Source organism: Lemur catta, chromosome 10, assembly GCF_020740605.2.
Source record: "Lemur catta isolate mLemCat1 chromosome 10, mLemCat1.pri, whole genome shotgun sequence".
NCBI classification, from domain to species: domain Eukaryota; kingdom Metazoa; phylum Chordata; class Mammalia; order Primates; family Lemuridae; genus Lemur; species Lemur catta.
Window position 1 is genome coordinate 65,109,642 of NC_059137.1, and position 27,386 is coordinate 65,137,027.

At 45.2% G+C, this 27,386-nt stretch overlaps 1 protein-coding gene across 1 annotated transcript; it reads left to right on the forward strand.

The window, feature by feature from the left end:
- Positions 1-1,251: 1,251 nt before the first annotated feature.
- Positions 1,252-27,386, forward strand: FXN (frataxin). Its single transcript, XM_045562403.1, has 5 exons — positions 1,252-1,424; positions 9,494-9,591; positions 14,243-14,363; positions 21,299-21,396; positions 25,278-27,386. The coding sequence occupies exons 1-5, from the start codon at positions 1,257-1,259 to the stop codon at positions 25,426-25,428; spliced, it is 636 nt and encodes a 211-aa protein (XP_045418359.1). The 5' UTR covers positions 1,252-1,256; the 3' UTR covers positions 25,429-27,386.

Consider the following 27,386-nt stretch of genomic DNA (forward strand, 5'->3'; position numbering starts at 1 on the left):
CCATGAAAAGTATACACATTTGACATTTTTGTTGTTATTTTGTTTGTTTGTTTGTTGAGACAAGGTCTTGCTCTGTCACCCAGGCTGGAGTGCAGTGGCACGATCATAGCTCACTGTAACCTCCAAGTCCTAAGCTCAACTGATCCTCCTGCCTCAGCTTCCAGAGTGAGTAGCTGGGACTACAGGCACGCAGAACTGTGCCCGGCTCACATCTGACATTTTCTTTTTTTTGATACAGAGTCTCACTCTGTTGCCCGGGCTAGAGTGCCATGGTGTCAGCGTAGCTCACAGCAACCTCATACTCCTGGGCTCAAGACATCCTCCTGCCTCAGCCTCCCAAGCAGCTAGGACTACAGGCATGTGCCACCATGCCCAGCTAATTTTTATATATATATACATATTTTTTTTTTTAGTTGGCCCGCTAATTTCTTTCTATTTTTAGTGGAGATGCGGCAAGCTCTTGCACATTCAGGCAAGAGCTCCTGACCTTGAGCGATCCTCTGGCCTTGGCCTCCCAGAGTGCTAGGATTACAGGCGTGAGCCACCGTGCCCGGCCTCTTCTGACATTTTCTAAAGCATATGTAAAATGAGGAGAAAACTTTCCCAATCTTTATTCCTTTGCAATAATATATAACCTAAGTAAAATTTTCTCTAAAATCTATTACTAACATTTATTGTGAACTTAACAGGAACCGGGCCCCATTCAAAACACTTTACAGGGATTAACTCATTTTATCCTTCAACAGTCCTATGAAGTAGAAACTTTTATAAACCCCATTTTATAGACGAGGCACGAAGAGGTTAATTAACTTATCCACTGGTCACACAGCTGGGAAGTAGGGAGAGTCTGGATTTAAACAAGGCAGACTCTCCCGGCCGCAGAGGCCTGACGCAGTAACCAATACTGGCGGCCGAGCGGCTTCGGCGCCTGCACACACCCACTTTCCAGCAAGACAGCGGCTCCCAAATCCCTCCTGCATGGCATTTGTGAAGCGGCGGGCGACCAGGCTGAAGTGTCCCTGAGGTGAGGAGCCTTGGTTACACTCCGAGCTTTGCACAAAGCAGGCTCTCCGTTTCTGTTATATGCATGGATAGCGCGATGCTGGGAAGTTCTTCCCGAGGTCTATCTAACCTCCCGCTGTTTCCCCATAGAAGAGCGGAGGAGCCGAGACGGGGTGCCTGCGACCTAAGGCCACCAGGTGTCGCCGTCGCGTCCCTGCGCTGGAAGGCGGAGCGGGCCGCAGACCGGGAGCAGCATGTGGACGCTCTGGCGCCGCGCGGCCGCCGGTCTCCCGCCCCGGTCGGCGCTCCCGAGCCCGGCCCAGGCCTTCACCCCGGCCCCGGGGCCCGCGGAGTTCGCCCGGATCTGCAGCCGCCGGGGCCTGCGCGCCGGCACGGCCGCCGCCAGCGCGCCCCGCCACCCCGTGAGTACCGCGCCGGGCCGCGCGCAGCACGCCGGCCGGGGGGGCGCCGCGCACGCCGGGGACGCTGCGGGCGGGACGCGCGGGACGCGCGGGACGCGGGGGGCGGGCTGCGGACGCGCTGTGCTGCCGGGCCTGGCGGCGCTGGCCTGAGCGCGCGACCCGGGGGCCCCCTTCCTCCAGTTCTGGTTGCGTCTGCGCTGGCTGCTGCTTCCTGGTGAAAAGGGACATTTTACCCTGCAGTACGACTGCGGGGGGACGGCAGGGCAGCGGGACGGGGTCACTTCCGAGGGATCTGTGGCTGGCTCCATGCTTGCCACTTTGCAAGAACTTAAGTTATTAATATACGTTGTGTACTATTGTAGACTACACCTATGTTGCGTTGTGTGTGTTCATATAGTGTGTGTATATGCAACACATGCATGTTATGTGTGTGTGAACACACAATATTTCCAAGCCTGGGTTTTTGTGGACGAACTGCTCTCATGCAGTGAAGTGAGACTGTCCGGGCTGCGGAGTAGCTAGAGCAGCAAGGGCACCTCCGGCTTTTAGAAAATGACCCGATCTTTGTGGCAAATAACGCCTTGGTGACCTCGAGTGAGCCCCCAACCTCTCTGAGGCGGGGCTTTTCTGTGAAGAGGAGATTAAAGGGTCACACCCATTTTTCCGGGCCTGGTTGTGAGGATTAAATTGGATTAGCATATATAAAGTCTTCTGCACTTCAGATTAGGCCCCCTTTCTTTCCTTGGGGATGCAGAGAAATATCTGACCCAGTTACTCCAGGACCTAAAAGGAGGAAGCCCAAACAATGGCTGTGGGGCTGGGCTGGACTTCGCAGGGGGAGGGACGTGGTATTTAATTAGCATCTTAAAGATGTCGAGAGAGATTGGTGCAGGCACGCCAGGAAAGTGCAGCAGGGCAAAGGCGGAGTGGTGGGGGGCGGTATGGTGGAGGGCGAGGTTTGCGGGGGGCGGGAGGGGGTCAGTTCTGAGAGGCTGGTACTCGGAGTGTATTGGAAACAGGTGAAGTCACATGCAAATGGTGTGTTCGGCTCTGGAGTTTGTACTTTAGGCTTAAACTTCCCCTTGACTCGTGTTATTTGGCCCACACCGTGTTTAAAGAAACTTTGGGATTGGTTGCCAGTGCTCAAAAGTTGAAGCCTAGAAAATGGATTTCTCAGCTTCTGTGGAAAAAATAATAATGCAGGTTTGGCCACGGTGACCCTGAGCTCACCTGTGGGAAAGCAAGCACACGGTCATTACTGGGCCCCTTCTGTGCCATTCATCCACCCCTGGCCCGTGGGGGCATCATGAATTGTCAACAAGAGTTTTTAATTTAGGATAGTGACAAGAAATCCTTTTTTGGTTGGTACCTCCTGGCTGTTAAGGGCTGTTGACTCAGCAGCACACCCAACTTGGTGCTGGCACCCAGGAGGTGACCACCAGCTCACGCTGGGTTTGCCGACTGTTAAGAGGTTGGGCCTCTTTTTTGCATGTTCAATTAATCACATTTGTTTAACCTGCCTATTGTGCAGTTCCCTTGCACATCTTGGGTACTTGTGGAGTTGGGTGGGTGGCAGTGGCCACTGGGACCACCATTCTGTTTAATTATTTTAAAGCCTTGACTGTGTCCTTGAGTTGATCCCAAAGGTCCCCTTGGTCTCAAATTCATCAGGATCTGAGTTCACTTAGAGACCCCTTTTCCATCCTTATTTTCTCTACCCCCTAATTCTACTTGTAGAGCAGTGTTCCCACAGAAATAGAATGGGAGCTGTATACGTAATTCTAAATTTTCTAGTAGCTACATTGAAGAAGTACAAAGAAACAAGTGAAATAAATTTTACCACTGTACATCCAAAATATCATTCTAACATGTAATCAATATTTTTTTAAAACATTAAATGAGATATCTTGCATTCTTTTTCATACTTACACACTTCCAGCACATCTCAATTCAGATGTTAAGTTTCCATGGAAATACTAGATTTGTATTTAGATTTTATTGAAAATGAAGATTCACACAGTTGAGTTGTTCCAAACATACTTAAAAGTCCTCCAGGAACTTTATTATCATTTTTAATTAATTAAAATTAAAGTTTAAAAGGAAGTTCTTACATCCCACTAGCCACACTTCCAGTGCTCAGTAGCCACAGGTGGCTGGTGGCTGCCACACTAGACAGCTCTCCAGTGCGTCTGATCAGTCACAGCGCTGGCTGCTCATCAGAACCCAGAAGCCACAGAGCACAGCTCTTCAGCCTTACTCTCCCAGAGGCTGGGGGGGACTCTGGTTCCAGGAGGCAACCTCTGGTCTAGACGGAAGGATGGGACAGGGGCTGCATCTTTAATGTTTCACTTTTCATGCCAGAGACAGCTTCAAAGAGATAACTGATGTCACTGTGTCTTAGTCCATGTTCTGGTACTTAGAACACCTGAAACTGGATAATTTATAAAGAAAAGGAATTAATTTCTTACAGTTTTGGAGGCTGGGAAGTCCAAGGTCAAGGAGGCCAGATCTGGTGAGGGTCTTCTGAGGGTATTCTTACCGGAGGGGACTCTGCAGAGTCCTGAGGTAGCGCAGGGCATCACACGGCAAGGGCGCTGGGCGTGCCAGCTCCGGGCTCTCTTCCTCTTCTTATAAAGCGCCCAGTCCCACTCCCATGATGACCCATTAATCCATTAACTTTGGAATGGATTAATCCATTCATGAGGGCAGAGCCTCTTAAAGGCCCCGCCTTTCAACTCTGCCACATTGGGGATTAAGTTTCAACAGGAGTTTTTGGACGGGATAAATATTCAAACCACAGCATGCTGCCTCTTAAATGACTTCATAATGTTAATGAAAAAAACCCAAACTCTGTAAATTAATTTAAAGAGATTTATTCTGAGTTGAGTGTGTGTGATTGAGGTCCGGAGCACGTTTTCAAGAGGTTCTGAGAAAAAGTGCCCTCGGTAGCTGGGTCAGTTTAGTTTTATGCATTCATGGAGACAGGAATCACATGTAAGATCATAGGTCAGTATGTGGAAGGTGTACATTGGTTTGGCCCAAAAAGGCAGGACATGTGGGGGCAGGGAAGTTACAGGTTATAGGTGGGTTTAAAGATTCTTTGATTTGTAATTGGTTAAAGAAATGAAGCTAAAAGCTTGGAATGTTTTATGTTAAGGATGTCTGTTATAAAACTCCAGTGATCTGTTAAGTAAATTGATGGCCTGCAGATATGGTTTAAGCTTTGTCTTGCATGACCTTAGGCCTGATAATGATTTAGTATCTTATTGTTACAAAGAGTAAGGGGCATAAGGGGGCATGTCTGACCTCCCTTCTCCTCCTGGCTGGCAACTCAGCTTTAAGGGTTTTCTGGGGTCCCCTTGGCCAAGAGGCGGGGTCCATTCAGTCGGCTGAGGGGCTTAAGATTTTATTATAGTTCACAACAAGCTCCTGCTGCAGCCACTTCTGCATACCTTGGATGGCTCTTAGACATCCATCCATTTTCCTAGAAGGACAAGACCATCACCTATGACCCCATGACCTTTTTTTTGGCTTTATCCCTGACAAGCAGGTTATGCCCTAATTCACCTTAAATTTGTTTTTATTTATCTTCCACAGATAATCTACATGAGTTTATATGCATGAAAGGATATATAAAATATCTGTATTGCTTAAAGATTTTTTTTTTTTTTGAGACAGAGTGTCACTTTGTTGCCCTGGCTAGAGTGAGTGCCGTGGCGTCACCCTAGCTCACAGCAACCTCAAACTCCTGGGCTTAAGCGATCCTACTGCCTCAGCCTCCCGAGTAGCTGGGACTACAGGCATGCGCCACCATGCCCGGCTAATTTTTTCTATAGATATTTTAGTTGGCCAGATAATTTCTTTCTATATTTAGTAGAGACGGGGTCTCGCTCTAGTTCAGGCTGGTGTCGAACTCCTGACCTCGAGTGATCCACCCGCCTCGGCCTCCCAGAGTACTAGGATTACAGGCGTGAGCCACCGCGCCTGGCCTGTATTGCTTAAAGATTAATAATAAATGTGTTGGTCTGAATGTTTGTGTCCTCTCAAAATTCATATTGAAACCTGATCATCAAAGTGACGGTATTAGGAGGTGGCACCTTTGGAGGGTGATTAGGTCTTGAGAGTGGAGCCCTCATGACTGGGATTAGTGCCCTTATAAAATAGCCCAGGGGAGCTTGTTCACCCCTTCCACAGCCACAAGGCACCATCTGTGAATGAGGAAACAGGCCCTCACCGGACCTATCAGTGCCTTGATATTGGACTTCCCAGCCTCCTGAACTGTGAGAAATAAATTTCTGTTGGTTATAAGCCACCAGCATCTGGGATTGTGTGATAGCTGCCTGAAGAGGCTAGGACAATAGACAGTCGTCTGTATTCCCAGCACCAGGTTAAGAGAGAATTCATTTGTCCGCACTCACCCCTTCATAATTGCCCTCCCGCCTGGGTTCTGTTAATCATCCCTCCTGTTCTTAGAGTTTTACCCGCTGTGTATATCTCCCTAAACCATGAATTGTTTACATGAAAAGCATTCTGCTGTATTCATTCTGCTGTGACTTGCCCCTTGTGTTCAGCATTCTTTTTGAACAGCATCAGCATTCGTGCATGCAGTTGTCATTTATTCGTCTTCACTGCTGGATACTGTCCTGTTGGGTGAATATATCACACTTTATCCAGTCTCCTTTTGGAGACATTTGGTTGATTGCAGTGTTCTGTTAACATGATTGATGCTGCTATGAGCCTTCAAAAGATCCTTTCTGGTGAATTCCTTAGAATGGAATTGCTGGGCAAAAGGGCCAGCCAGTAATTAACTCATTTGGGGCCAAAAGTGGTTATACCAGTTCATCCTCCCCAGCAGGGGACAAGTTCTGATTCACTCTGAAAGTGCTGTGGTTTGACAGGGCCCAGGGTGACCAGTGGATACCTTGGGATGAATGCTGGCCACTCAGGCCAGGCCTCTCTAGGGGGTGGGCCATAATTGGGTCATGTGGTTCCTGACCCTGAGAGTTTAGGCCCAGAAGCTGTCTGGTGCTTCCTCCATCCATCCCATGAGCCAGCCCTGTGCTGAGCACACAGATCTAAAGCAAGGCAAGCCCACTACAATAGATAGTCCAAGGGCTCCTGGGTGACCTGGAATCAGAAGGGGGCGTATGCTGGGTGGCTTCATGGGGCGCACTCATCATATGACCCTCACCACCGGGCATTCCGTCTGCCTCCCTTGGGCAGAGCAGAGCAGGTTCTCCCTTGGGTGGGGGCTGAAGTTTGCCTCTGACCTCCTGGGACATAGTTTTGTTGACGTATTTCAAAACAGAAATTTACTGAACACCCTTAGGCTGTGTGTTTGGGGTATCCCTGTTCTCCTGTTGAGTTCTCATAACCAGTCTGCAAGAAGGGTGTGGTGATCCTGCCTTCAGAGGAGGAAACTGAGGTTCCCAAAGGTTTAGCAGTTGCCCAAGGAATGTTAAACTATCAAAAAAAAAAAAAAATGGGTAAGATACAAGGCAAGAAGTATTTGGCAGTGGTTCTTTTTTATGATTAAAAACAGCTAAGTAAAGACTTACACTTCTGGCTGTGAATGAGTAGCTTGCATTTGACCAAAGCTCCCACCAAAAACAACCATCAAAGCTCTTCAAAATTAAAAAACAAAAAAACAGCTGTGTGAAGGTATCAGCTAGACTAAGAAGGCTAGGATTCCAGGGACCAGGATCCTGGAGAGAAGGGGAATCCCTTGGGGTGAGCTTGACATTCTTACACACTCGTCCCTTGATGTTTTGATTCCTGTTCTGATTACCAGGTATGTGGTTCTTTCCTTTGTGGCACAGACTGTAGTAGGTTCAACTCTAGCTCCGCCACTTTGTGTGTGTGTGTGTCTGTAACTTGGGACACATCACCCTTTGGTGCCTCGGTTTCCTCATCTGTAAAATACAGCTATAGTTGATCCTCATTATTCACAGATTCTATACTTGTGAATTTGCCTGCTTGCTAAAATGTGTTACCCCAAAATCGGTACTCCTGGCACTTTTGCATTCGTTTTGCACGCTTATGCAGAGCAGCTATCAATAAAAATGTGAGCCCCCTATGTGCATGTTCCCAGAAATTGTCAAGCAAGGCATTACTCTGCCTTCTTGTTTCTGCTCTCATAGTATATACACAAGTGTCCTTTTCACAGTCTGTTTAGTGCCACATTTTCCACATTTTTAGGCTTTTTTTTTTTATTTTTTTTTTTGAGACAGAGTCTCACTCTGTTCCCCGGGCTAGAGTGAGTGCCGTGGCATCAGCCTAGCTCACAGCAACCTCAAACTCCTGGGCTTAAGCGATCCTCCTGCCTCAGCTTCCCGAGTAGCTGGGACTACAGGCATGTGCCACCATGCCCGGCTAATTTTTTCTATATATATTTTAGTTGGCCAGATAATTTCTTTCTATTTTTAGTAGAGACGGGGTCTCGCTCTTGCTCAGGCTGGTCTCGAACTCCTGACCTCGAGCGATCCACCCGCCTCGGCCTCCCAGAGTGCTAGGATTACAGGTGTGAGCCACCGCACCCAGCCATTTTTAGACTTTTTCATGGTGATTTCGCTGTTTGAAATGGTCCCCAAGCATAGTGCTAAAGTAAGCGTGAGGAGGCTGTGATGTGCCTTACAGAAAAAATACCTGTGTTAGGTAAGCTTCGCCCAGCCATGAGTTACAGTGCTGTTGTTCTGAGAGCAATGTTAGTGGATCAACAACACATATCACATAAGGTGTCTTTAAGCAGAAATACACGTAAAACAAAGTTATGTATTGATCAGTTGGTGAAAATGTGACCAGAGGCTTGCAGGAACCTAACCCCATATTTCCGCTAGGAATGATTCGCTCATCGAGTGTCCGTGGCAATTTATAGAACATAACTGTGGAGAATGACTGCAATAATAGTACTTCCCTCAATAATAGCACAGGATTGTAAGGAGGACTGAATGAGTCCATTTAGGCAAAGGCTGGGGGCAGTGCCGAGCAGAGAACACTCTGGACTGTGCGCCGGCTGTGACAGTGGTCTGACAGCCACCTTCTCCCTTCAGAGCCACGCGTTTTTAAGCACACTGTCAGTGCTCTGCCCCCATCCGCTCCTTCCCCGTCACTTCCCAGCCCTGTGCCCTCTGCTTCTCCTTTCTGAGCTCGCCCAGGGCACTGCCAGCCCAAGAGCGATAACTAGCAGTCTCTCCCCTCCTCTCCATGGCAACCAGAGTGACCTTTGGAGAAGAAAATCTTATCACCAACCTCTTAAAGCCCCCTGGTGCCTTCCCCGGATAAAGTCCAGCTGAGTCTCTGCTCGAGGCCACCCTGCCTGCCCGCTTCCTCTCCATCACCTCCCCCGCCTGCCATCCCCACTCTGCCTGTGCCATTTCTCTCTCGCGCTCAGCCAGCTCTTGTCCGGTTATTATCTGTCTCTCCAGCTGCTCAGCAGGGTCGCACGGCACAGCAGGCACTAATCAACTTGAACCTCACCTCCAGGATGCCCAGCAGTTAGGGACTGAAAAAAATCAACAGGTCACAGTCTGTCCTGCAGATCATTGCTAATAAGATCTGTCAGACAGCAGTCTGCAGTCAGAGCCAATCATCTGGACTTCAGCAGACTCTGCCTCTTGCTGTTTCCTGTTGCTTCTCTTAGTGACATTCTAGGAGCTTCCCTGCCTCCTGCTAAGCACCTGCTAACCTGAATAGCCCACAGCAGCGATGCCCAGTAGAACTTCCTGCCGTGATGGAAATGCTGTGTCTGTCCCACTAGCCAGTGGCCCCAGGACACTTGAAATGTGGCTGGTGCAGCTGAGGAATGGACTTCATTTTATTTTAGCTCAATATATTTAAGTTTAAATAGCTACCTGTGGCTCATGACTACCCTATTGGACCAGCACAAGGTTAGAGACTGGGACAACTCACTGTAATGCATTAAAAAGAAGGTGAAAAAAAATCCCTAAGAAAATTTCTGAACAACTTAACGTGGTTATCTTGAATATAGAAGTGGCGATGTATAAACCATGCATTAATGGATTATAATATACTATAAAATTGGTAATGTTCTTCTTAACTTTGGCTTTTAGAGTTTGAACCTCCACTGCCTCAACCAGATTCTGAATGTCAAAAGGCAGAGTGTCTGTTTGATGAGTTTGAGGAAATCAGGAACTTTGGGTGACCCACGGTAAGATAAAACACCTTCCACAGCAGGGATCCCTTCCTCCCTTTTTCCTCCCTCCCTTCCTCTTCCATATAGAGCCTTTTCTCCCTGAACAACGACACTCGGCATCTTTCCATGTCACTAAGTGTCTACTACATTATTTTTAATAAAATAATATTAAATTATGTGGATGCACCATCATTTATTTAACCCATCCCCTCTTATTGGACACTGAGGTTGTCTCCAGAGTTCTGTTATTACTTTCTTCAATATCCTAGTGGTTAGGGTAAGCCATGCTGTTGTAACAAATACACTCAAAAATATTAATGGCTCAAACCAAGAATATCTGTGTCCCCCTCTCTAGGCAGCCCAGGTGTTCCTCTGTGAAATACATCTGGGAGCCAGGCTCCTTCCACTTCCAGTTTGGTCCTCACCAATCAGTGCCTTACTGCCCTCTGCATTGTTGAGGCTGGGTCACCTTATACCAGTCCCATTTGGCAGAAAGGTCTGGAAGCACGGAAGGGCTGGAAGTGGCACTTGTCCCTCCCTCCTAGTCCAGTAGGAAGAACTTAGTTGCATGGCCCTAATTGACTGCGAGGGAGCCTGGGAAATGTAGTCTAGTGAGTGCCCTGGAAGAAGCAGTGCATTCCCCATGGAAAGCTGCCAGGCACTGCTGCAGTTACCCCCTGCCAACCCATGTCTGCATGGACCCTCCTTCCACACTCAGATGCATCTACCCGCAGCCCCAAGGGAGCCAATCAAAGGCCATGTGGTCACTGCATCCACCTTAAAGTCCAAGATTTCCTAGTGACATACAGTCCTTTCTCTCAGGTCTGGGAGTGGCTTCTGACCTGCTCTGACACAGTGATGAAGAGGGTTAGGGTGACCGCAGCTGTAACTCCCATTCAGAACAGAGGAGGTCCCTGGGCCATGGCAGGGGTGGAGTCCTGCTGGCCAGCACTGGGGCAGCCTCTCCCCTCCCTGAATCCCTGGTTCAGCCTTCTGGGAGGTCCCTCCTTGTCTCTTATTCCCCTTGGCCACAGGGGAGGTAGCGGGAAGTGTGACCTTCAGGGCGACAGCTTTCATAGCCCACTTCCTGCTGATAACAATCTGGAGTTTCACAGGCTGTTTTAAGGCTCCAGTAGGCTATCTTAGGCCAGATTCATTTTTCTTTATAATAGGATTTTCCCAAAAAGTAGGCTCCTGATCTATTCACTTTTGGTCAGTCCCGTGTGCCAGGAACCACATCTAAATTTCTTGCCCAGCTGGGAATCTCAGGCTGCCTCGTGTCTCTGTATGCCCCATGCCCTGCCCCCTCAACCAAAGGGCAGGTGCCTTGAAGTCATATAAAACAGTAAGATTGTTTTAAGATTGGGGACCAGCAATAGCCTCAACCTGGGTTTTGCAACAGGGTTGGGTCCCTTGCTTTGACTTACTGGGAGAGGCCTTTGTTGTTCAAAGCCTTAGCCTCTCCCTTTGACTTTTCCATCTTTGTGCAGCCTTTCATCCCAACATGCTCCATTTCATTCCATCTGCTTGCACAGGGGCCAGTTCTCCCTGGCTCACTGATCTCTTGTTGCATCTGATAATAGCAACAAGAAGCCACCCATGCACAGGACCATTCTGTCCCCAGAGCTATGTGCTCAGGAGGCATATGTCGGCCTTCCAGGTTTATCTCAGGTACCAGCCTTACAGAGAGCTTCACATGGCCCACAAGGCCGGAGAAGCTTTCCAAGCCTCCCAAACTGCAGTCTCTGTTCACAGACCCCTGCCACAAAGTCTCTAAGGGGCGCAGCACGCTGCATGTTTAGGTTTCTGCTTTGGTGACACCTATTTCCAGCCCCTGCTCTGGCATTCCCCAGCCCTGACTCTCTGCTGCTGTCCCCTCACCCCTCCAGGCAGTCTTGTGAGGCTGGATAGGGCACTTGCAGGATGCCCCAAGCCCGGCTGCCTTCCCAGGGTCTAGTTCTGCCCTCTGGGAAGCACATCTTTGTCTTGCCTTGTCCGACTTCTGCTGTGGCCCAACTCTCCATAGTCAGATAGCACCTGCCAGCCTCTTTTTTTTTTTTCTTTTTTTTTTTTGACAGGGTCTCATCCTGTCTCCCAGGCTAGAGTGCAGTGGTGCCATCATACTTCACTGCAATCTCAAATTCCTGGGCTCAAGCAATCCTCCTGGCTCAGCCTCCCAAGTAGCTGGAACTATAGGCTTGGGCCACCACGCCTGGCTAATATTTTCTTGTTTTTTGTAGAGACAGGGTCTCACTGTATTGCTCATGCTAGTCTCAAACTCCTGACCTCAATTGATCCTCCAACCTCGGCCTCCCAAAGAGCTGGGATTACAGGCATGAGCCACTGTGCCCAGCCTGCCAAGCTCTTGACACATGAGTCAGGTGTGTCTTTTTGTTCCCCAAATTCTTTAAGGATGCATATCAACCAACCTCTCTGCCCCATTCTCTCCAGCGCACTCTCAAAATACATGCTACCAGGCCAACCAATCTCTTTAAAGAACAGCCCCTTACCAACCTGAAGTGGGTGATGGGCTGGGTGGCGGAGGGGGCCATATGGCAAGTCTGTGTGTCTAGCAGCCACTGGTGTCTCACTTTAGGCCCCTTGGAAACTCATAGATAATGGAGTTGCCTGGTATACATCTTATAACCTACAGATATATTCTCACAGGGGCACAAAAACACTTATAAGGACATTTATATTTTTATTGTTATATTTTTATTATAACAATAAATATTTTTATTATGTTATAATTCATAAGCCATAAAATTCATCAGTTTAAAACATACGATCCAGGAGGGTTTAGTATATTCACAAAGTTGTGCAGCTATCACCACTATCTAATTCCAGAACATTTTCATTACTCCAAAAATACACCTCGTACCCATTAGCAGTCACTTCCCATTCCTCCCTCCCCCAAACCCCTGGCAACTGCTAATCTACTTTCTGTCTCTGTAGATTTATAGCAATTTTTTAAAATTGAAAAATAGTATCTCTAAGGAAATGTATCTGTATCCAAATCATAAGTATATAGCTTGATAAATTTTTAAAACTGAAAATATGAATGTAACCAGCATCTAGCTCAAGAATTATAATAGAATGTCACCAGCCCACTACAAGCAAGCCGCCTGCTCACTGCTGGTCCTTAACCCTCCCTCTCTGGTCATTCATCCCCTCAGAGTAACTACCATTCTGATTGCCAATAGCATAGATTAGTTTTGCCTATTTTTTTTTACTTTATATAAACTATATCATTAAGTATAAATATGTTTGTAGTTTCTTTCCATCACAGTTGTTTATGAGATTTATCCATATTGTTCTTACAGTTAGAGACAATTCTATTTTGCTGTGTAATATTCCATTGTATGAATATACTGCAGTTTATTATCTATTGTATTACTTTTAGGTACTTGGGAAGTTTCCAGTTTGGGTCTACAGGATAGTTCTACTATGAACATTCTAGTATAGTGCATGTCTTTTGGTGAACCTGGGTATACATTTCTGCTGGCTATACCCCCCGAGAGTGGAATTGATGGGTCGTAGCATGGAAGTGTGTTCAACTTTAGTCGGTACTGCCCAACAGTTTTCCAGAGTGATTGTCCAATTTAGTCACCTCTCTGCAAGCTCTGGTTGCTTCTCTTCTTAGCCAATTCTTGATATTATCTCTTTTATTTTAACTATTCTGGTGGCATCTCATTGTGAGTTTTTAATTTGCATTTTCCTGAAGATTCACAAAGTTGAGTGGGGCATGGTGGCACATGCCTGTATGTGGTCCCAGCTACTCAGGAGGCTGAGGCAGGAGGGTCACTTGACCCTGGAAGTTCAAGTCCAGCATAGTAAGAGTCCAACATAGTAAGACCCTGTCTCAAAAACCAAATAAAAATAAAAAGTTGAGCACCTTTTCATGTATTCATTGGCTATTTGGATATCTTTTTTTATGAAATCTGTTTAAGAGTTTTTACCCATTCCTTTTTTGGGTTTTCTTTTTCTTATTGATTTGTAGGAGTTCTTTATACATTCTGGATGAGTCCTTTTTCAGATATATGTAATGCACATATTTTCTCCCACTTTGTGTCTTGTGCAACATAAATTTTAATAACAAAAGCAATGGAAATAACCTCAATGTCCAGCTGAAGGGGACTGGTTAAATAAATAAAATATTTTAAAATCCATATGTACTAATATGGAACAATTTCTTTTTTTTATTTTTTTTATTTCAGCTTATTATGGGGGTACAAAAGTTCAGGTTATATATATTGCCCATGTCTCGCCCATCCCCCCGAGTCAGAGCTTCAAGCATGTCCATTCCCCAGACAGTGTGCATCGCACTTATCATGTAGCTATACCCCCATTATATGGAACAATTTCTAAGACATGTTAAATAAAAATGCAAAATGCTTCATTTGTGTATTTAAAAGAATATACAGAAAGGATACAGAAAAGACTGTTAATCATTTTGCCTCTGGGGATGGGGGCTGCCTATTTGAAAGAAAGGCTTACTTCTCTCTGTAATCCCTTCTGTGCTGTTTAAATTTTACTTTGTACATGTTAGATATTTTCCATCAATTTTAAAAATTTAAATGAAAAATAAAAATGTGTGAATTTGATATTAATAAAATGGAACATAATCTTATGTTTTTCGTTGTTTTTTTTCCCCCACCCCCTGCAGTTCTCTAGATGAGACCACCTATGAGAGACTAGCAGAGGAAACACTGGACTCGTTAGCAGAGTTTTTCGAAGACCTTGCAGACAAGCCTTACACATTTGAGGACTATGATGTCTCCTTTGGGGTACTTCTTGGCTTATTTTAATTTCTGTTTCCTCTCTAAGAATTTTAGCGCACTGAAATGAAGAATTCTCCAGCAGAATGAAACATCAAATTCCATGGGCTTGTGGCTGGCACCAAAAGACCCAACCCAGCTCCACCAGGCTTGTGACCCTGGGCAAGTCACTCAGCCTTTCTGAGCCTCATTTTTTGGTTAAAAATACAGATTCTCATGCTTCACTCAATACCTGTGATGGTAAATCAGGGAGGGACCTGGGCATGTGTTTGTCAAACAAGCAAGCATGGGGAACACTAAACTAGACTGATTAGTTCTTCGGCAGGGTAAGATAACTTTCCAAGAGTTACTCAGATTCAAAGACTCAGGCCTCACTCCTGAGAGATTCTGATGTAGCAGGTAGATCAGGGTGCATTCCTGGGAAGCGTATGTTTGAAAAGTTCACATCCAGGATTCTAACGTGCATCCCTAGGTCTCACTCTTGGAGATTATGGTTGAATTGGCCTGGGGTGTGACCTGGGCAGGGCACTGGGATTTTTAAAGCTCCCCGGGTGATTCTAATGTGCAGCTGGTGTGAGAACTTCAGAGTTTGATGAAACATTAGCCCCAAATCCTGGAAGTCTGGGAAGTGCTGGACTTTATTGATGGCCACCAGGTGGCAGACTTGAGCAAGGGCTCCGCCTTTGGATTTGGAATTATTGCTTAGGCCTTGGAGTAGTTCCTTTTTGCCAGTGGGGAAGAAATCCCCTGCAGCTGTTAATCCTCTTCACAGCAATTAATTACTGCCAGGAAATGTCATGAAGTGTGCCTTTTGGATTAAATCATGGAATGATTGAAGACAACCAGCTGTCACCCTAAAATGATAGAAATGGTGTTGGATATTGCTGTGGGAGCACTGGATAGAGAAGGAACCCCATATGATAGGGCAGGAAGCAAAGTCAAGGAGAAAGAGTCAAGCCTGGTTGTAAGGACAGTGAGGGACTTCGCAGTAATTGTTGGTTAAAAAAAAAAATAGGAGCAATGGGGTTGGGAAGGATCAGATGCCTTCCAGGTATATTCAGTGGTTCCTGTCAGCAGTGGAAAATGCAGCAGTGTCGGGGCAGGCCTTTAAAAGTGCTTGCACAGACAGCCCTGGAGGGCCAAGCTGCTTGGGAACCCTTACAAACTGGCCTGCCAGCTTGACCATCCATGCGCTGATGAGAGGTAGGGAAGTTACAGGCCTCCGGTCCCCCCGCCTCCCTACCAGGGAGGGTAACTACAGGGAAACCGAGTCTCAGACTACACTCTGCCCACATATGTAAACCCACAAAAACAGTCCTGCAACCTGCTCTTACAGGATTAGTGAAGCCCCAACCTGACCATACTTTGCGTGAATGTTTCATTAGAAGCAAATGTGCCAATATTCTAGCAGCTGTATTCAGTTTACATCATTGAATCAGTTTAAATCAGACAATAAAAACAGCTCAGTGGTGGGCCACAGAACCTTCCCGAATCCTACCCCTAGAGTGTCTCTCTGAAGAGCATTAGGCTGATGGGCTTTCCAGATTCTACAACCCATTCCTGCAAAGGAAGAAGTGCCTATATTTTTCTAGCCATTCCACATACCTTGAGTATCCTCTACTCCTCAGAGCAAAATTGTTGCTAACAAATTATTTACTGAGTAGCAAATTCTTCAGTGTAGATTTAAAAAGCTAAAGGTATATAGTGGCTGCCTCTATAGTTTAGACTTGTATTAAGTACAGTGAAATGCTATCTACCCTGGGGTATGAATTCCTGATTAGAGTCCTCAGGTGCTAACTAATTTATGTATTTCACATTTGATAAGTCAGTTGAAAATACATTATAGAAAATAGAACACCTATAATACCATGACTTGGGCTTTGTTGGAGGGCAGTCTTTTCCTGGCCTCAGGGTTGGAAGTTGCCTCCCGTGTGAAGCCCTGGGAGATGCTCTAAGCAGACGCTGCCCTTCCTCCCTCCCTTGCTGAGCACTCTGAGGATGACTCCGGGGCGCTAATCACCGTGTTATAATTGTCTATTTATATATCAGGCCCATGGCTAGACTGAGCTGCTTGGCAGCAGGGACACTGTCCATTCTTTGATCCCAGTGCCTGGAACTCTGCCAAATGCATAGTAGGGACTTAATAAATGTTGATTTGCCATGTAAATGAAATGGGACCCACATCCTTTTCCAAAACATGCTTTCGTTGATGCCATTCATCATTCATGGATCTTTTACCAACTTGCTAGTAGCCAAGTAGACAAATGAAAGCAATAATCCAGATACGCTCAAGAAAGCATTTGTTCTGTTTTCTCCCTGTCGAGTGGGAGACTTGGGTGGCTTCTTAGCTGCTGTGACATCTGATCGAGTGGTCCGCGTAATGGGTGGATGTCAGTGTCTAGGTCCAGACCTCACCCCTTATTGGCACTGGTTGTTAGAGGGGACATCCCACAAGAGCTGACAGCCCTGCCTGTCACCAGGCAACTACCGAGTCTCCTGCACTTGACCTAGCAAAATCTGACTGCAGACTGTTAGAATCACGCGCTATTTGAAGTTACCTGTGAGCTGCCTTCCTTTTCTTCTAGGCAGAGCCCCGGCCTCTTAGATGTTTTAATGAGGATTTGCTGGTTGACATGTTCTTCATTCACTAAGTTGTCAGCATAATACTGCATTAGAGCAGAAGTTTCTTAACCTTTTTTGGGTCAGGACCCCCTATAAGAATCTGATGACTGCTGTGGACTCTCTCCGGAGAAAAACTCCCGTACTCGGCTAGGGGTCCAATTTCAGCTTCAATGCGGAAGCTGTTTGCAGCCTCGTGAAAACACCCCTGAGTCCTGAGGTGAGGACCTCTGCTCCCAGGTCGCATCTTACTGGACATGGACACAGAGGATCTGGCGTGGCACGCTGGACTTGAATTTTCCTTCTAGGGGTCCTTGCATGCATTAACTAACTTCTGTGAACCTCAGCTTCCTCAGCTGTGCAGTGAGTGACATTAACCTCCACTTCCCCAGGTTTACATTAGGATTAATTAAAACAACATAGGTCAAAGTGCTTCACGCTCTCTATTCTTATTCTCTAAGGGGAAGTCAGAATCTACTTGAGGAATGTGGGAAGTCGCGTGTATGTGAAGTTTCCCTACTCAACATGCCGTCCCATATGTGTCTCTTTCTACGGTGGAGCTGGTGACAACAGTAACTGCTATATTTGCGCCCACCTGTGCAGCGCTGGCCTTGACTAGCAGGCGTCAGTAAGCCTCACCAGCTGTGGCCTCCGCCTGCTCTGATTGCTTCGTGCCTGTGTCTCAGCAACTGCTAAATATCTTGACTGCCCCCCTCCCCCACTTAAGTGTGCCCACACTCCCAAAATAGATTCGGATTGCCTAAGGCATAGTCAGAATAATAAATAGAAAGCCCTCTTCATCGGTCTACTTGCAGTCAGTTGTGAAAGCTTTAAGAACTTCTGCTGCACCAACCTGGCAACTAGTTTCTTCCCTCTTGCCACTTTCCTTTGGAAACACCTTTCAGCTCCATGGGAAAAAAATCTAATTCTAGTGAACAGGCTGTGTGGAGGTGCTGACCTGCAGGTGCTAGCATGCAGAGACAAGTCTGATGGCAAGGTGCTTGCCGTAGTGGGCAGCAGGGACAAGCAGACACACTAGCAGCTCTGAATGCAGGGAGGAAGTGCCCACGGTGGCCGTGGGGACACACGCAGGACATCAGGGTGATCTTCCCCAGGCTCCTCGACTGGGACCTGGAGCAGAGGAGCTGCCTGTCCTGTGGAGAGGGTGCACTGTGGAGAAGGTGCCACGTGGCATAAACAGTTTGACAGCGGTGGAGCTAGAAGGCCTCTCACATTTGTTTTATTAATATGCCCTTTGTGGAGAAGTGGCCTGTTTCCTGGAGTCACTCAAAAGATTTCCGGTCGGAAGGTCGATTTTGGTTTCAGTGGTTGTACGCACCATCCTGCTGGTAATGGTAGATCGGAGCAAGGAAGCGGCCTTGAGGGCACATCAGTCGGCCCTTCCATCCTCGCACGGAGTCCCTCAGTGAGGCAGGACAGATAGGACGGTAGTTGTCGTGAGGACACAGGCGCGGTTGATGTGACTGGCCCGAGGCCTGTGGCCGGTCAGTGATGAGACTGGACCTGGAATCTGCATCCTTATAATCTGCCCTCTGCCCTTTCCGCTGGACCGTGGCCTCCCCAGTCTAGGGTGCAATGCACAATGGGGGCATTTAAGGGCCACACATAGGTCAAATGAGAGCAATTCTGTGTTGATTCCGTGAGCCCTGTTTTCTCATGGAAAAATAATTTACAAAACTACGTATGGGATGAGGAGAATGGGGATGACTACTGATGGGTGCAGGGTTTCTTTTGGGGGCAATGGAAATAGTCTGGAGTTAGATAGCAGTGATGTTTGCACACTTTGTGAAATGCTAAAAACTACTAAATTGTATAGTTCTAAGAAGTTTTTAAATACATGAAATGTAGTCCTACCAAAACAATAAAGATGGATTTCAGAAAAAAAAATGTTTTTAAAACAAACATGTACAGTATAATCCCAGTCCTTTAAAAAAATGTATTTAGAAACTGGAAGACAAATCACAAAAGGACAAATACTGTATAATTCCACTCATAGGAAGTAGTCAAAAGTAGTCAAAATCATATTTAGAAACAACACTGTAAATATATAATTTTTATTTGTCAGTTAAAAAAGAAATGAGTCAAAATCATAGAAACAAAGTAGAAAGGTATTTATCAAGTGCTGGGGACGGGGAATTAGTGTCTGATTGGTACAGAGTTCCAGTGTTACAAGATGAAAAAGTTCTAGAGATCTGGTTGTACAGCAATATGAATATAGTGAACATTACTGAACTGTACACTTAAAAATGGTTAATATGGTAAATTTAATATTATGTGGTTTTTACCATAATAAATTTTTTTTTTTAAACCTGGCATCTGAGACCTAAGAGTGAGTATCTTTCATCACTGGTTAATGAGATTGAGAATACACTCTGTGTTATGGAAAGAACAGTGTCTTTGGACCCAAACAGACCTGGATTTAAGATTAGCTCTGCCAATTACTAAGTGTTCTTTAGTACTCTCAACCTCTGTTTTCCTTGTCTGTAAAATTGGGATAATGATTCCTACCTCCAACAGTTATGGTCAGTTTGGAAAGAATTTATACACAGTACCAAACACATAGCCTGGCACAGAGTAGGGACTCAGCTAATAGTAATTAACTTCTTTTTTTTTTCTTTTTTTTTTTCTGAGACAGAGTCTCGCTCTGTTGTCCAGGCTAGAGTGAGTGCCGTGGCATCAGCCTAGCTCACAGCAACCTCAGACTCCTGGGCTTAAGCAATCCTACTGCCTCAGCCTCCCGAGTAGCAGGGACTACAGGCATGTGCCACCATGCCCGGCTAATTTTTTTTTTCTCTATATATTTTAGTTGGCCAGATAATTTCTTTCTATTTTTAGTAGAGACAGGGTCTCGCTCTTGCTCAGGCTGGTCTCGAACTCCTGACCTCGAGCGATCCTCCCATCTCGGCCTCCCAGAGTGCTAGGATTACAGGTGTGAGCCACCGCGCCTGGCCAACTTCATTTTTTTTTTTTTAAGGGACAGAGTCTTGCTCTGTCACCCAGGCTGGCGTGCAGTGATGTCATCATAGCTCACTGCAACCTCAAACTCCTGGGCTCAAGTGATCGTCCTGCCTCAGCCCTCCTGAGTAGCTGGGACTACAGGCACATGCTACCAATGCTTGGCTGAGTTTTTAATATTTTGTTGCCTAGGCTGGTCCCAAAGTAACTAATATTACTATTTTTACCAATGTTTTCATTTTTCTTATGTTATCTGTATTCTCAATGTCTCAATCATTTCTATACATTTCTTTGTGAATCAGAAAATAATGTTATTAAAAAATAACCCAATAGTGCCCTCCCCCTCCCATTCCTACCAGTTATGTTGTTACTGTTTCTACCCTCCGGCATTAAATAGCTCTTTGTGTTTGCAAGTGTGTTGTAAGAATCATTCGGGGCCCCTGGATTGGCTGGAGCCTCTAGAATGCACAGAAAAGCTGCCGTGTGTCCCTGCAAGTCACGCGCAGGATGGGGAATGGCGGGCCTCCTTCCTGCTTGCCACTTCCAACACGGGGAACTCAGCCCTGTCACTGTTCCTTTCATGTCCTGTCCATGCTAAAGAGACTGCAGGCCTTGGGAGTAAAGGACTCCTTTGTGGAAAGGGTGTTTTCAAATTTAAATGAGCATTTATTGGTCAAAGATGGACTAACCAGTCTTTTGAAGAATTCAAGGCTCTTTAGAGGAGCATGAAACGTCGGAGAAGCGTCTGAGAAGCTTATTAGATGCGTGGGAAGGGTCTGGAAATAAAAAACCTAGTCTGGAGTTTCTGCCTTCTCCCAACAAAGCTGAAGCTATTGCTCTTCTAAGACAAGCGAAACAGCTGGTTCGAGCACTTCTTTCTTTCCTTTTTTCTTTTTTTTTTTTTTTTTTGTAATAGACTAGCATCTGATGTTTGGGCTGGCATGGTACTCTAACAGAGTTGGAGTCTGCATTTTTTAACGTCCTCTAGTATGTTCTGGTTGGCAGTTGAGGGCAACAAGCCAGCAGTCCCAAATGCCAGCTCAAAGACCTTAGACAAGTCACTTAGCACTAGGAGCTTCATTGCCATATTCACCTTGCGACCTCACGGAGAATAGGGAAAAGTGCTATGAGATAGATTAATCCTATTCCGATTCTGAAAGCAAGGCTCTTTCTACACAATCTCCAATCTGTAAATAGTAAATTAAGGATATTCCTTTATGGTGTAAATTGTGTACTTATATAAATGGAAAGTGTTAAGATGTTAAGATGTAACAAAACACGAAGCGATGATGACAAAATCCTAACTTTTGTCTTATTTTTTCCCTGCTTTTTTCCACCTTTTCCCCTAGAGTGGTGTTTTAACAGTTAAACTGGGTGGAGATCTAGGAACCTACGTGATCAACAAGCAGACTCCAAACAAGCAAATCTGGTTATCTTCTCCATCCAGGTATGTTCCCAAGTCAAAATCTGTAATCATTAAACTCACCTGAAATGTGACGTGGGCCATTTCAGAAGTGTCACCCTCATACGCTAGTCTCTGTGTAAGTGAACCTTTCGTGGTGTTTTATAAGCTATCGCATTCTCAATAGGCAAGTTTACCCTGGTCATATAACCTCCCCCTGGGAATAATTTGGCTACCATAATCAGGGGGATGAGAGCAAGATCTGAAATGAAACGTTTATAACTTTTCAGAATCTGGCTTTTCTCTATTAAATCATTGCCCTGCCTTTAGAAACCCTACTTTTGCTATTGCAGCATCTGAACAAGTGGCACTTTGTCTTAAAAAGCAAGTAAAAGTTTCACCTCTGTTTGATTTGAGCATCACAACTAAAGGATTAAATTCCCTCTGTAGAATTGGGTCCTATACCCTGTGGAGGTGGGATTTTAAGTTGCTACTCCAGGGCATTTAATTCCTCCTGCCTTTTCCATTGCTGTGCTTTCAATCTAGAGAAATAAAAGATTGTCTGGCAGACACAGCGTGGCTTGCGCAGCATCTGAAAGCCTGAGAACAGGCAGGGAGAGATGCCCGCCATCCCTCATCAGACTGGCTGCTGTGGAAGTAGTTGTAAAAGTAAAAGAGAAACCCCACAAAAAGCTCTCAGACCAGCCTTCCTGGGTCATTCATTCACACATCCCAAGAGAACACCTTGACTGTGAATTGAGAAAAACTCGAATATAACAAGCTTGGAATTCTTTGAAAGCCTAATGGTATTTACATTTAAAAAAATTATAACCTTACCCCACCCCATATCATTGACCTCATTTGTAGGCAGTTAATATTATACCATTTGTCAAGGTGTGATGTGTAATTCTTTGTTCAGAATAAAGTGTTCTGCCTCCTTCACCCCAATCTCGTCCAGGAAGTGTGGTATAGTTCAAAAAAAACAACAGTAGAAATCGCTGTCCTTTCTAGTGAGACCCTAACTCACACATTGCATTGCTTTTTTAGACCCAGTTAGTTTACTGGAAATTGGAGGGTTTTAACCTTCATGGGCCCATTAGCCTCTTTGGCCTGGAATAGTCTTCCTAACCGTGGCCAAGCGTGAGGTCTGTCATTCTTATTCTTCCCCAGAGGAACTGGTACAAGAAACTGGGTGGATCAGCTCAAATCCTGCAGTCACTTTTGGGGATCAGTGGCTTTGTAAATCCCAGGCAGGGCACCAATATCAGCTGTGATGGTTCCACTAAAAGAATTTTCTCCCTCTCTGGAGACTGAAAAAGTCCATATCATACTTGGACACACCAACTAGCAAGAGGATCCTACCCCAGCTGTGTTCAGAAGAATATATAATACTACTGGGTGATAATAACTTCCTAGGAATTCCAAGTGTACTTTTTTTAAATCTGCGATTCATATGGGAATTTAGGAAGAAAATCTGCCAAGTAGGCATTTACTGTTGCAGATGCTATGTTCCTCAAAACAAATTTTTGTTTCTTCCTTCTCAGCTTTTTACATTGGTCCAAAATATCTTTCATAGGGCTGCATTTCTGATTGTTTTTTTTTTAATTGATAACTTTTCAGGTCCTGTGGAATAAGCATTCTTTCCTAGCCACCTTGCCCACCTGAGGAGGTTGTGGGATGGAATAAAGGAGAGGTCTGGGGACATCGGGCTTCAGTGCCTGGCTCAGAGCCTAGGGCAGTGTGGAGGGGCCTGGAGGTTACTCACGCCCTGCCTGGCAGCCTGGTAGCAGCCTCTGAGTACAGGCCAAGGGAATGTTCTCTGGGTTTAGTCTGGGTTAGTAGTCCTTTTTATATGGCCCAGATGGTTTGGTTTGCTCTTTTTTTTTTTTTTGAGACAGAGTCTCGCTCTGTTGCCCAGGCTAGAGTGAGTGCCATGGCATCAGCCTAGCTCACAGCAACCTCAGACTCCTGGGCTTAAGCGATCCTACTGCCTCAGCCTCCCGAGTAGCTGGGACTACAGGCATGCGCCACCATGCCCGGCTAATTTTTTGTATATATATTTTTAGTTGTCCAGATAATTTATTTCTATTTTTAGTAGAGACGGGGTCTCACTCTTGCTCAGGCTGGTCTCGAACTCCTGACCTCGAGCGATCCACCAGCCTCGGCCTCCCAGAGTGCTAGGATTACAGGCGTGAGCCACCGCGCCCAGCCGGTTTGCTCTTTTTAATCTCCATTATTGGGATATATTCAATCCCCAGCGTTTGGTTGATAATATAAAAATCCTTGGTGATGTTTCTCTTCCAAGCTTCCCTCCCTGGCAAGCTCTTCCTAGCCTCCATCTTTGGAAAAGCTCTCCCTGCGTGCACCAGGTTGACTCAGGTGCCCCTTTGCAGGGGCTCCCCATGTGCTCTGCTCTTACCCCAACAGAGCACCATCATGAGCCACTGTCATCTGATGCTATGTCCACTCCTAGCCACGAGGCCATGAGGAGTTAGAATTTGGTGTATGTGTTCTGTACATCTGATATAACAAGACATGGCAAGAACCAGCTACAAATTTGTCCACACAAATACAGCATTCCCAAAGCGATGTGCATGTGCCATTGGCATCGTTCACTACATGAGCTTGAGGTGGATGAACTGGCTCATCAGGCTCACAGTTTCATGGATTTAACATGAATAATACTAAATGCCACAGAACTGTTCATTTTTAAATGGTTAATTTCATGTTATGTGAATTTCACCTCACATTAAGAATTAAGAAACATATTCTTTACACAAGAATGGAAAAACAAACACCACATGTACTCGCCATTAAATTGGAATTAATTGGTCAACACTTATGTGCACATATGGAAATAACATTCACTGGAAACCAAGCAGGTGGGGGGGGGGGAAGGACAGGTAAATGCACACCTAACGGGTATAATGCACACTATCTGGGTGATGGGCACACTTACAACTTTGACTCAAATGGTACAAAAGCAATTTATGTAACCAAAACGTTTGTACCCCTCTAATATTCTGAAATAAAATTTTAGAAAAAGAAGAATACTTTTAAAATAATAGTGTAGGTAGTTGCTAAAGGGCTGGGAGAGGAGGAAATGGGGAATAACTGCTTAATGGGTACCATCTGCCCTCTGTATCTGACGGTTCCACATCTGTGGACTCAACCAACAACAGATCAAAAATATTTGGGAAAAAATAACAATACAGTAATTAAAAATATAAATAAACAGCATAAGAACTATTTATAGAGCATTTACATTCCATTAGGTATTATGGGTAATCTGGAGATAATTTAAAGTATACAGGAGGATGTGTAAAGGTTATATGAAATACTATGTCATTTTACATTAGGGGCTTGAGCATCCACAGATTTTGGTATTCGTGGGGGTACTGGAGCCTATCCCTGTGGATATTGAGGAACAACTCTACTGGGTCTCCTTTTGGGGTGATACAGATGTTTTGGGACTAGATAGAGGTAGCAGTTGTACAACATTGTGAATAATACTAAATGCCACAGAACTGTTCATTTTTAAATGGTTAATTTCATGTTATGTGAATTTCATCTTATTGGTTAATAAAAGTTTATTAGGTAAGGCACAAATCATCTCAGTGGCACAAAAATGACCAATTTTAAAAACAGTGTTATAACGTAGCAGGTGTCGTGTGTGAGGTAGGAAAAGCGAGGGATCAGAATGTGATATGTGGATACTCATCCATAAGGGTCACATGTTTGCAGGTCTTGCGGATCATTCCAGAGGATAAATTGTGTGACTATTCTTAAATGGAAAGACCCAAAGACAAGAAATCAAATATATACTGAACCTCTCTAGCGTCCGTTTCTTGGTGGCAGCTTTGGTGGCATCAGTGATCCAAAGGGCTGTCCTCGTGGACTTACCGTGTATTTGTTTTGTCTTCCAGTGGGCCCAAGCGCTACGATTGGACTGGGAAGAACTGGGTGTACTCGCACGACGGCGTGTGCCTCCACGAGCTGCTGGCCACCGAGCTGACTGCAGCCTTAAAAACCAAACTGGACTTATCTTCCTTGGCCCACTCTGGAAAAGGCACTTGATACCCAGCCCAGTTTTAAAGACATTAAAAGCTATCAGGCCAAGACCCAGCTTTGCTCTGCGGCCGAGTGTCTGTGTCTTCCCATTCCTGCTTTTGAGGACAGTTGCTTGTGCATAACAGCTCTGTGAAAAGAGTGTGTTGCCTTCCACCCTGCCCCCAAGTTCTGATCTTTAATTTTTATAGAGATTTTTTTTGCATTTATTGTCTGATTTCCTCCTTCACATGCGGATTGTACCCCTTTTATAGTGTCTTCTACCTATACCTTAATATAATAACCTCACAAAAAGAAAAATAAGAAGAAAAAATTCCAGGAGAAGTGAATTGTCTTCACTCTTGATTCTTTGAAGGATTTACTGCAAAAACTACATGAAGAGAGCTGGTCCTTCTGTCTCAAAATGAGACTATTAAAGAGTAGCCTATAAATGTTCCCAGGCCTCTTTCAAAGTGTAAGCACTTCTGAGCTCTTTAGCACTGAAGTGTCAAACGCAGCTCAGATGGGAAGACCACCCCCCATCCATGCTTTGTGCCTACCAAGGTGTGGCCTACCCTGGGTTATCCAGGGAGACCTGCTGCTGTTTCTTGCACATACTCATACATATGTGTGCACGCACACACACGTGTATGTGTGTATATGCATTTTTTTTTTTAATTTAAAGGTCAGTACAGAATCAGCTGCTGGAATACGAGTTGGAGAATGCAAAAAAGTCTACTAAGGACAGGAAGTGGGGGAAAAGCCATTTCCAAGAGCTGAGTGATACAGGATAATAAACAAAGTCCTAGAGCTGAGGAGTACCTTGTAAATGTGAAGGGTCATAGGAATGAGAGAGATACTTGAATTGATAAAAAGAACCCTGGTCGTAGATATGGCTCAGCCGCAAAGTAGTTGTGTATCTGTGGACAAGTTTCATAGACTTCCTGGCCCTCTGCTTTCCTGTCTGTTAAGTGAGAGGATGGAGCATAGTTGATTCCCAACAGTGAGTGGGCCTGTTGGGCAACCGAACAGGCTGGCGTTAATTCCCACTGGGTAGATGAGGGGATGACAGGGAACAATTTTTAAAGCCATATTGTAACACAGGGAATGGCCCGAAAAAGGGTAAAAGTGTTTCACAAGCTGTCACTTTAAAACCTCCCCCACTCTTTTGGGGAATTAAAACCTGCATCCCTGCCAGGCCAGTGACCAGAGGGACAGGGGAATGTCCTTTTTCTTGTACCACAGGAAATGACTCAAGGGAATTGTCCAGGCAGAGGTTATGAGATTGTCTTCCCTGGAGATGGGTCGAGATGGGATATATCAGCATCATGAACTTTGGTTAAACAGCAAGAGCCCCAAGCTGAAACCTCCCCTTTAAAAACTCTGTTTCTGCTTATAGATAGGATGTTGGTACTTTAAGACAGGAGTTTGTCAGCCTGCTCATTTGCCAGCAAATGAATAAACCTCCCTTTCCTTCTCAAACCACTGTCCTCATGCTTCTGATGTGACCTTGGGGACAAGTGCCAAACTTCTGGTAACAATATAGTAAATGTATTGCTACAGATGTTGCTCTTTTGGGATTTCAGCTAAATTCACGCTAAAATAATAGCATCCTTTATTGTGCCCTTACTAGGTTATTACCTGTTACACCACATTACCTCATTTTAATTTTTACTGACCTGCACTTTATACATGAAGCCACAAGCATCCAGGACATTAAAACTCATCCAAAGTTATATTATTTTCTTACTAAAGATTCATTACTGACAGGTCTATGTGAATGTGTAGCAAAGGCTTTTGCAATGAGTGAACAAAAACGCATTCTATTATAGACATGGGAGAACAATAGAACAGTATAAATAAATACTAAATGGGTGTTTAAAATATTTTTTTCTTCAGAAATAAAACTATTTTTTGACTCTGGTGGAAATTTTTAAGTTGAGTAGGTCAGTGCCAGTGAGAAAAATAAATAAAATTCTGTGTGTGTG

Bases quoted from the DNA above. Each gene is read 5' to 3' on its own strand.
- FXN (XM_045562403.1), top strand. From the start codon at position 1,257: ATGTGGACGCTCTGGCGCCGCGCGGCCGCCGGTCTCCCGCCCCGGTCG. The intron at 14,364-21,298 runs GTACTTCTTGGC...CTTTTCCCCTAG, and splicing joins ACTATGATGTCTCCTTTGGG to AGTGGTGTTTTAACAGTTAA. The intron at 21,397-25,277 runs GTATGTTCCCAA...TTTGTCTTCCAG, and splicing joins TGGTTATCTTCTCCATCCAG to TGGGCCCAAGCGCTACGATT.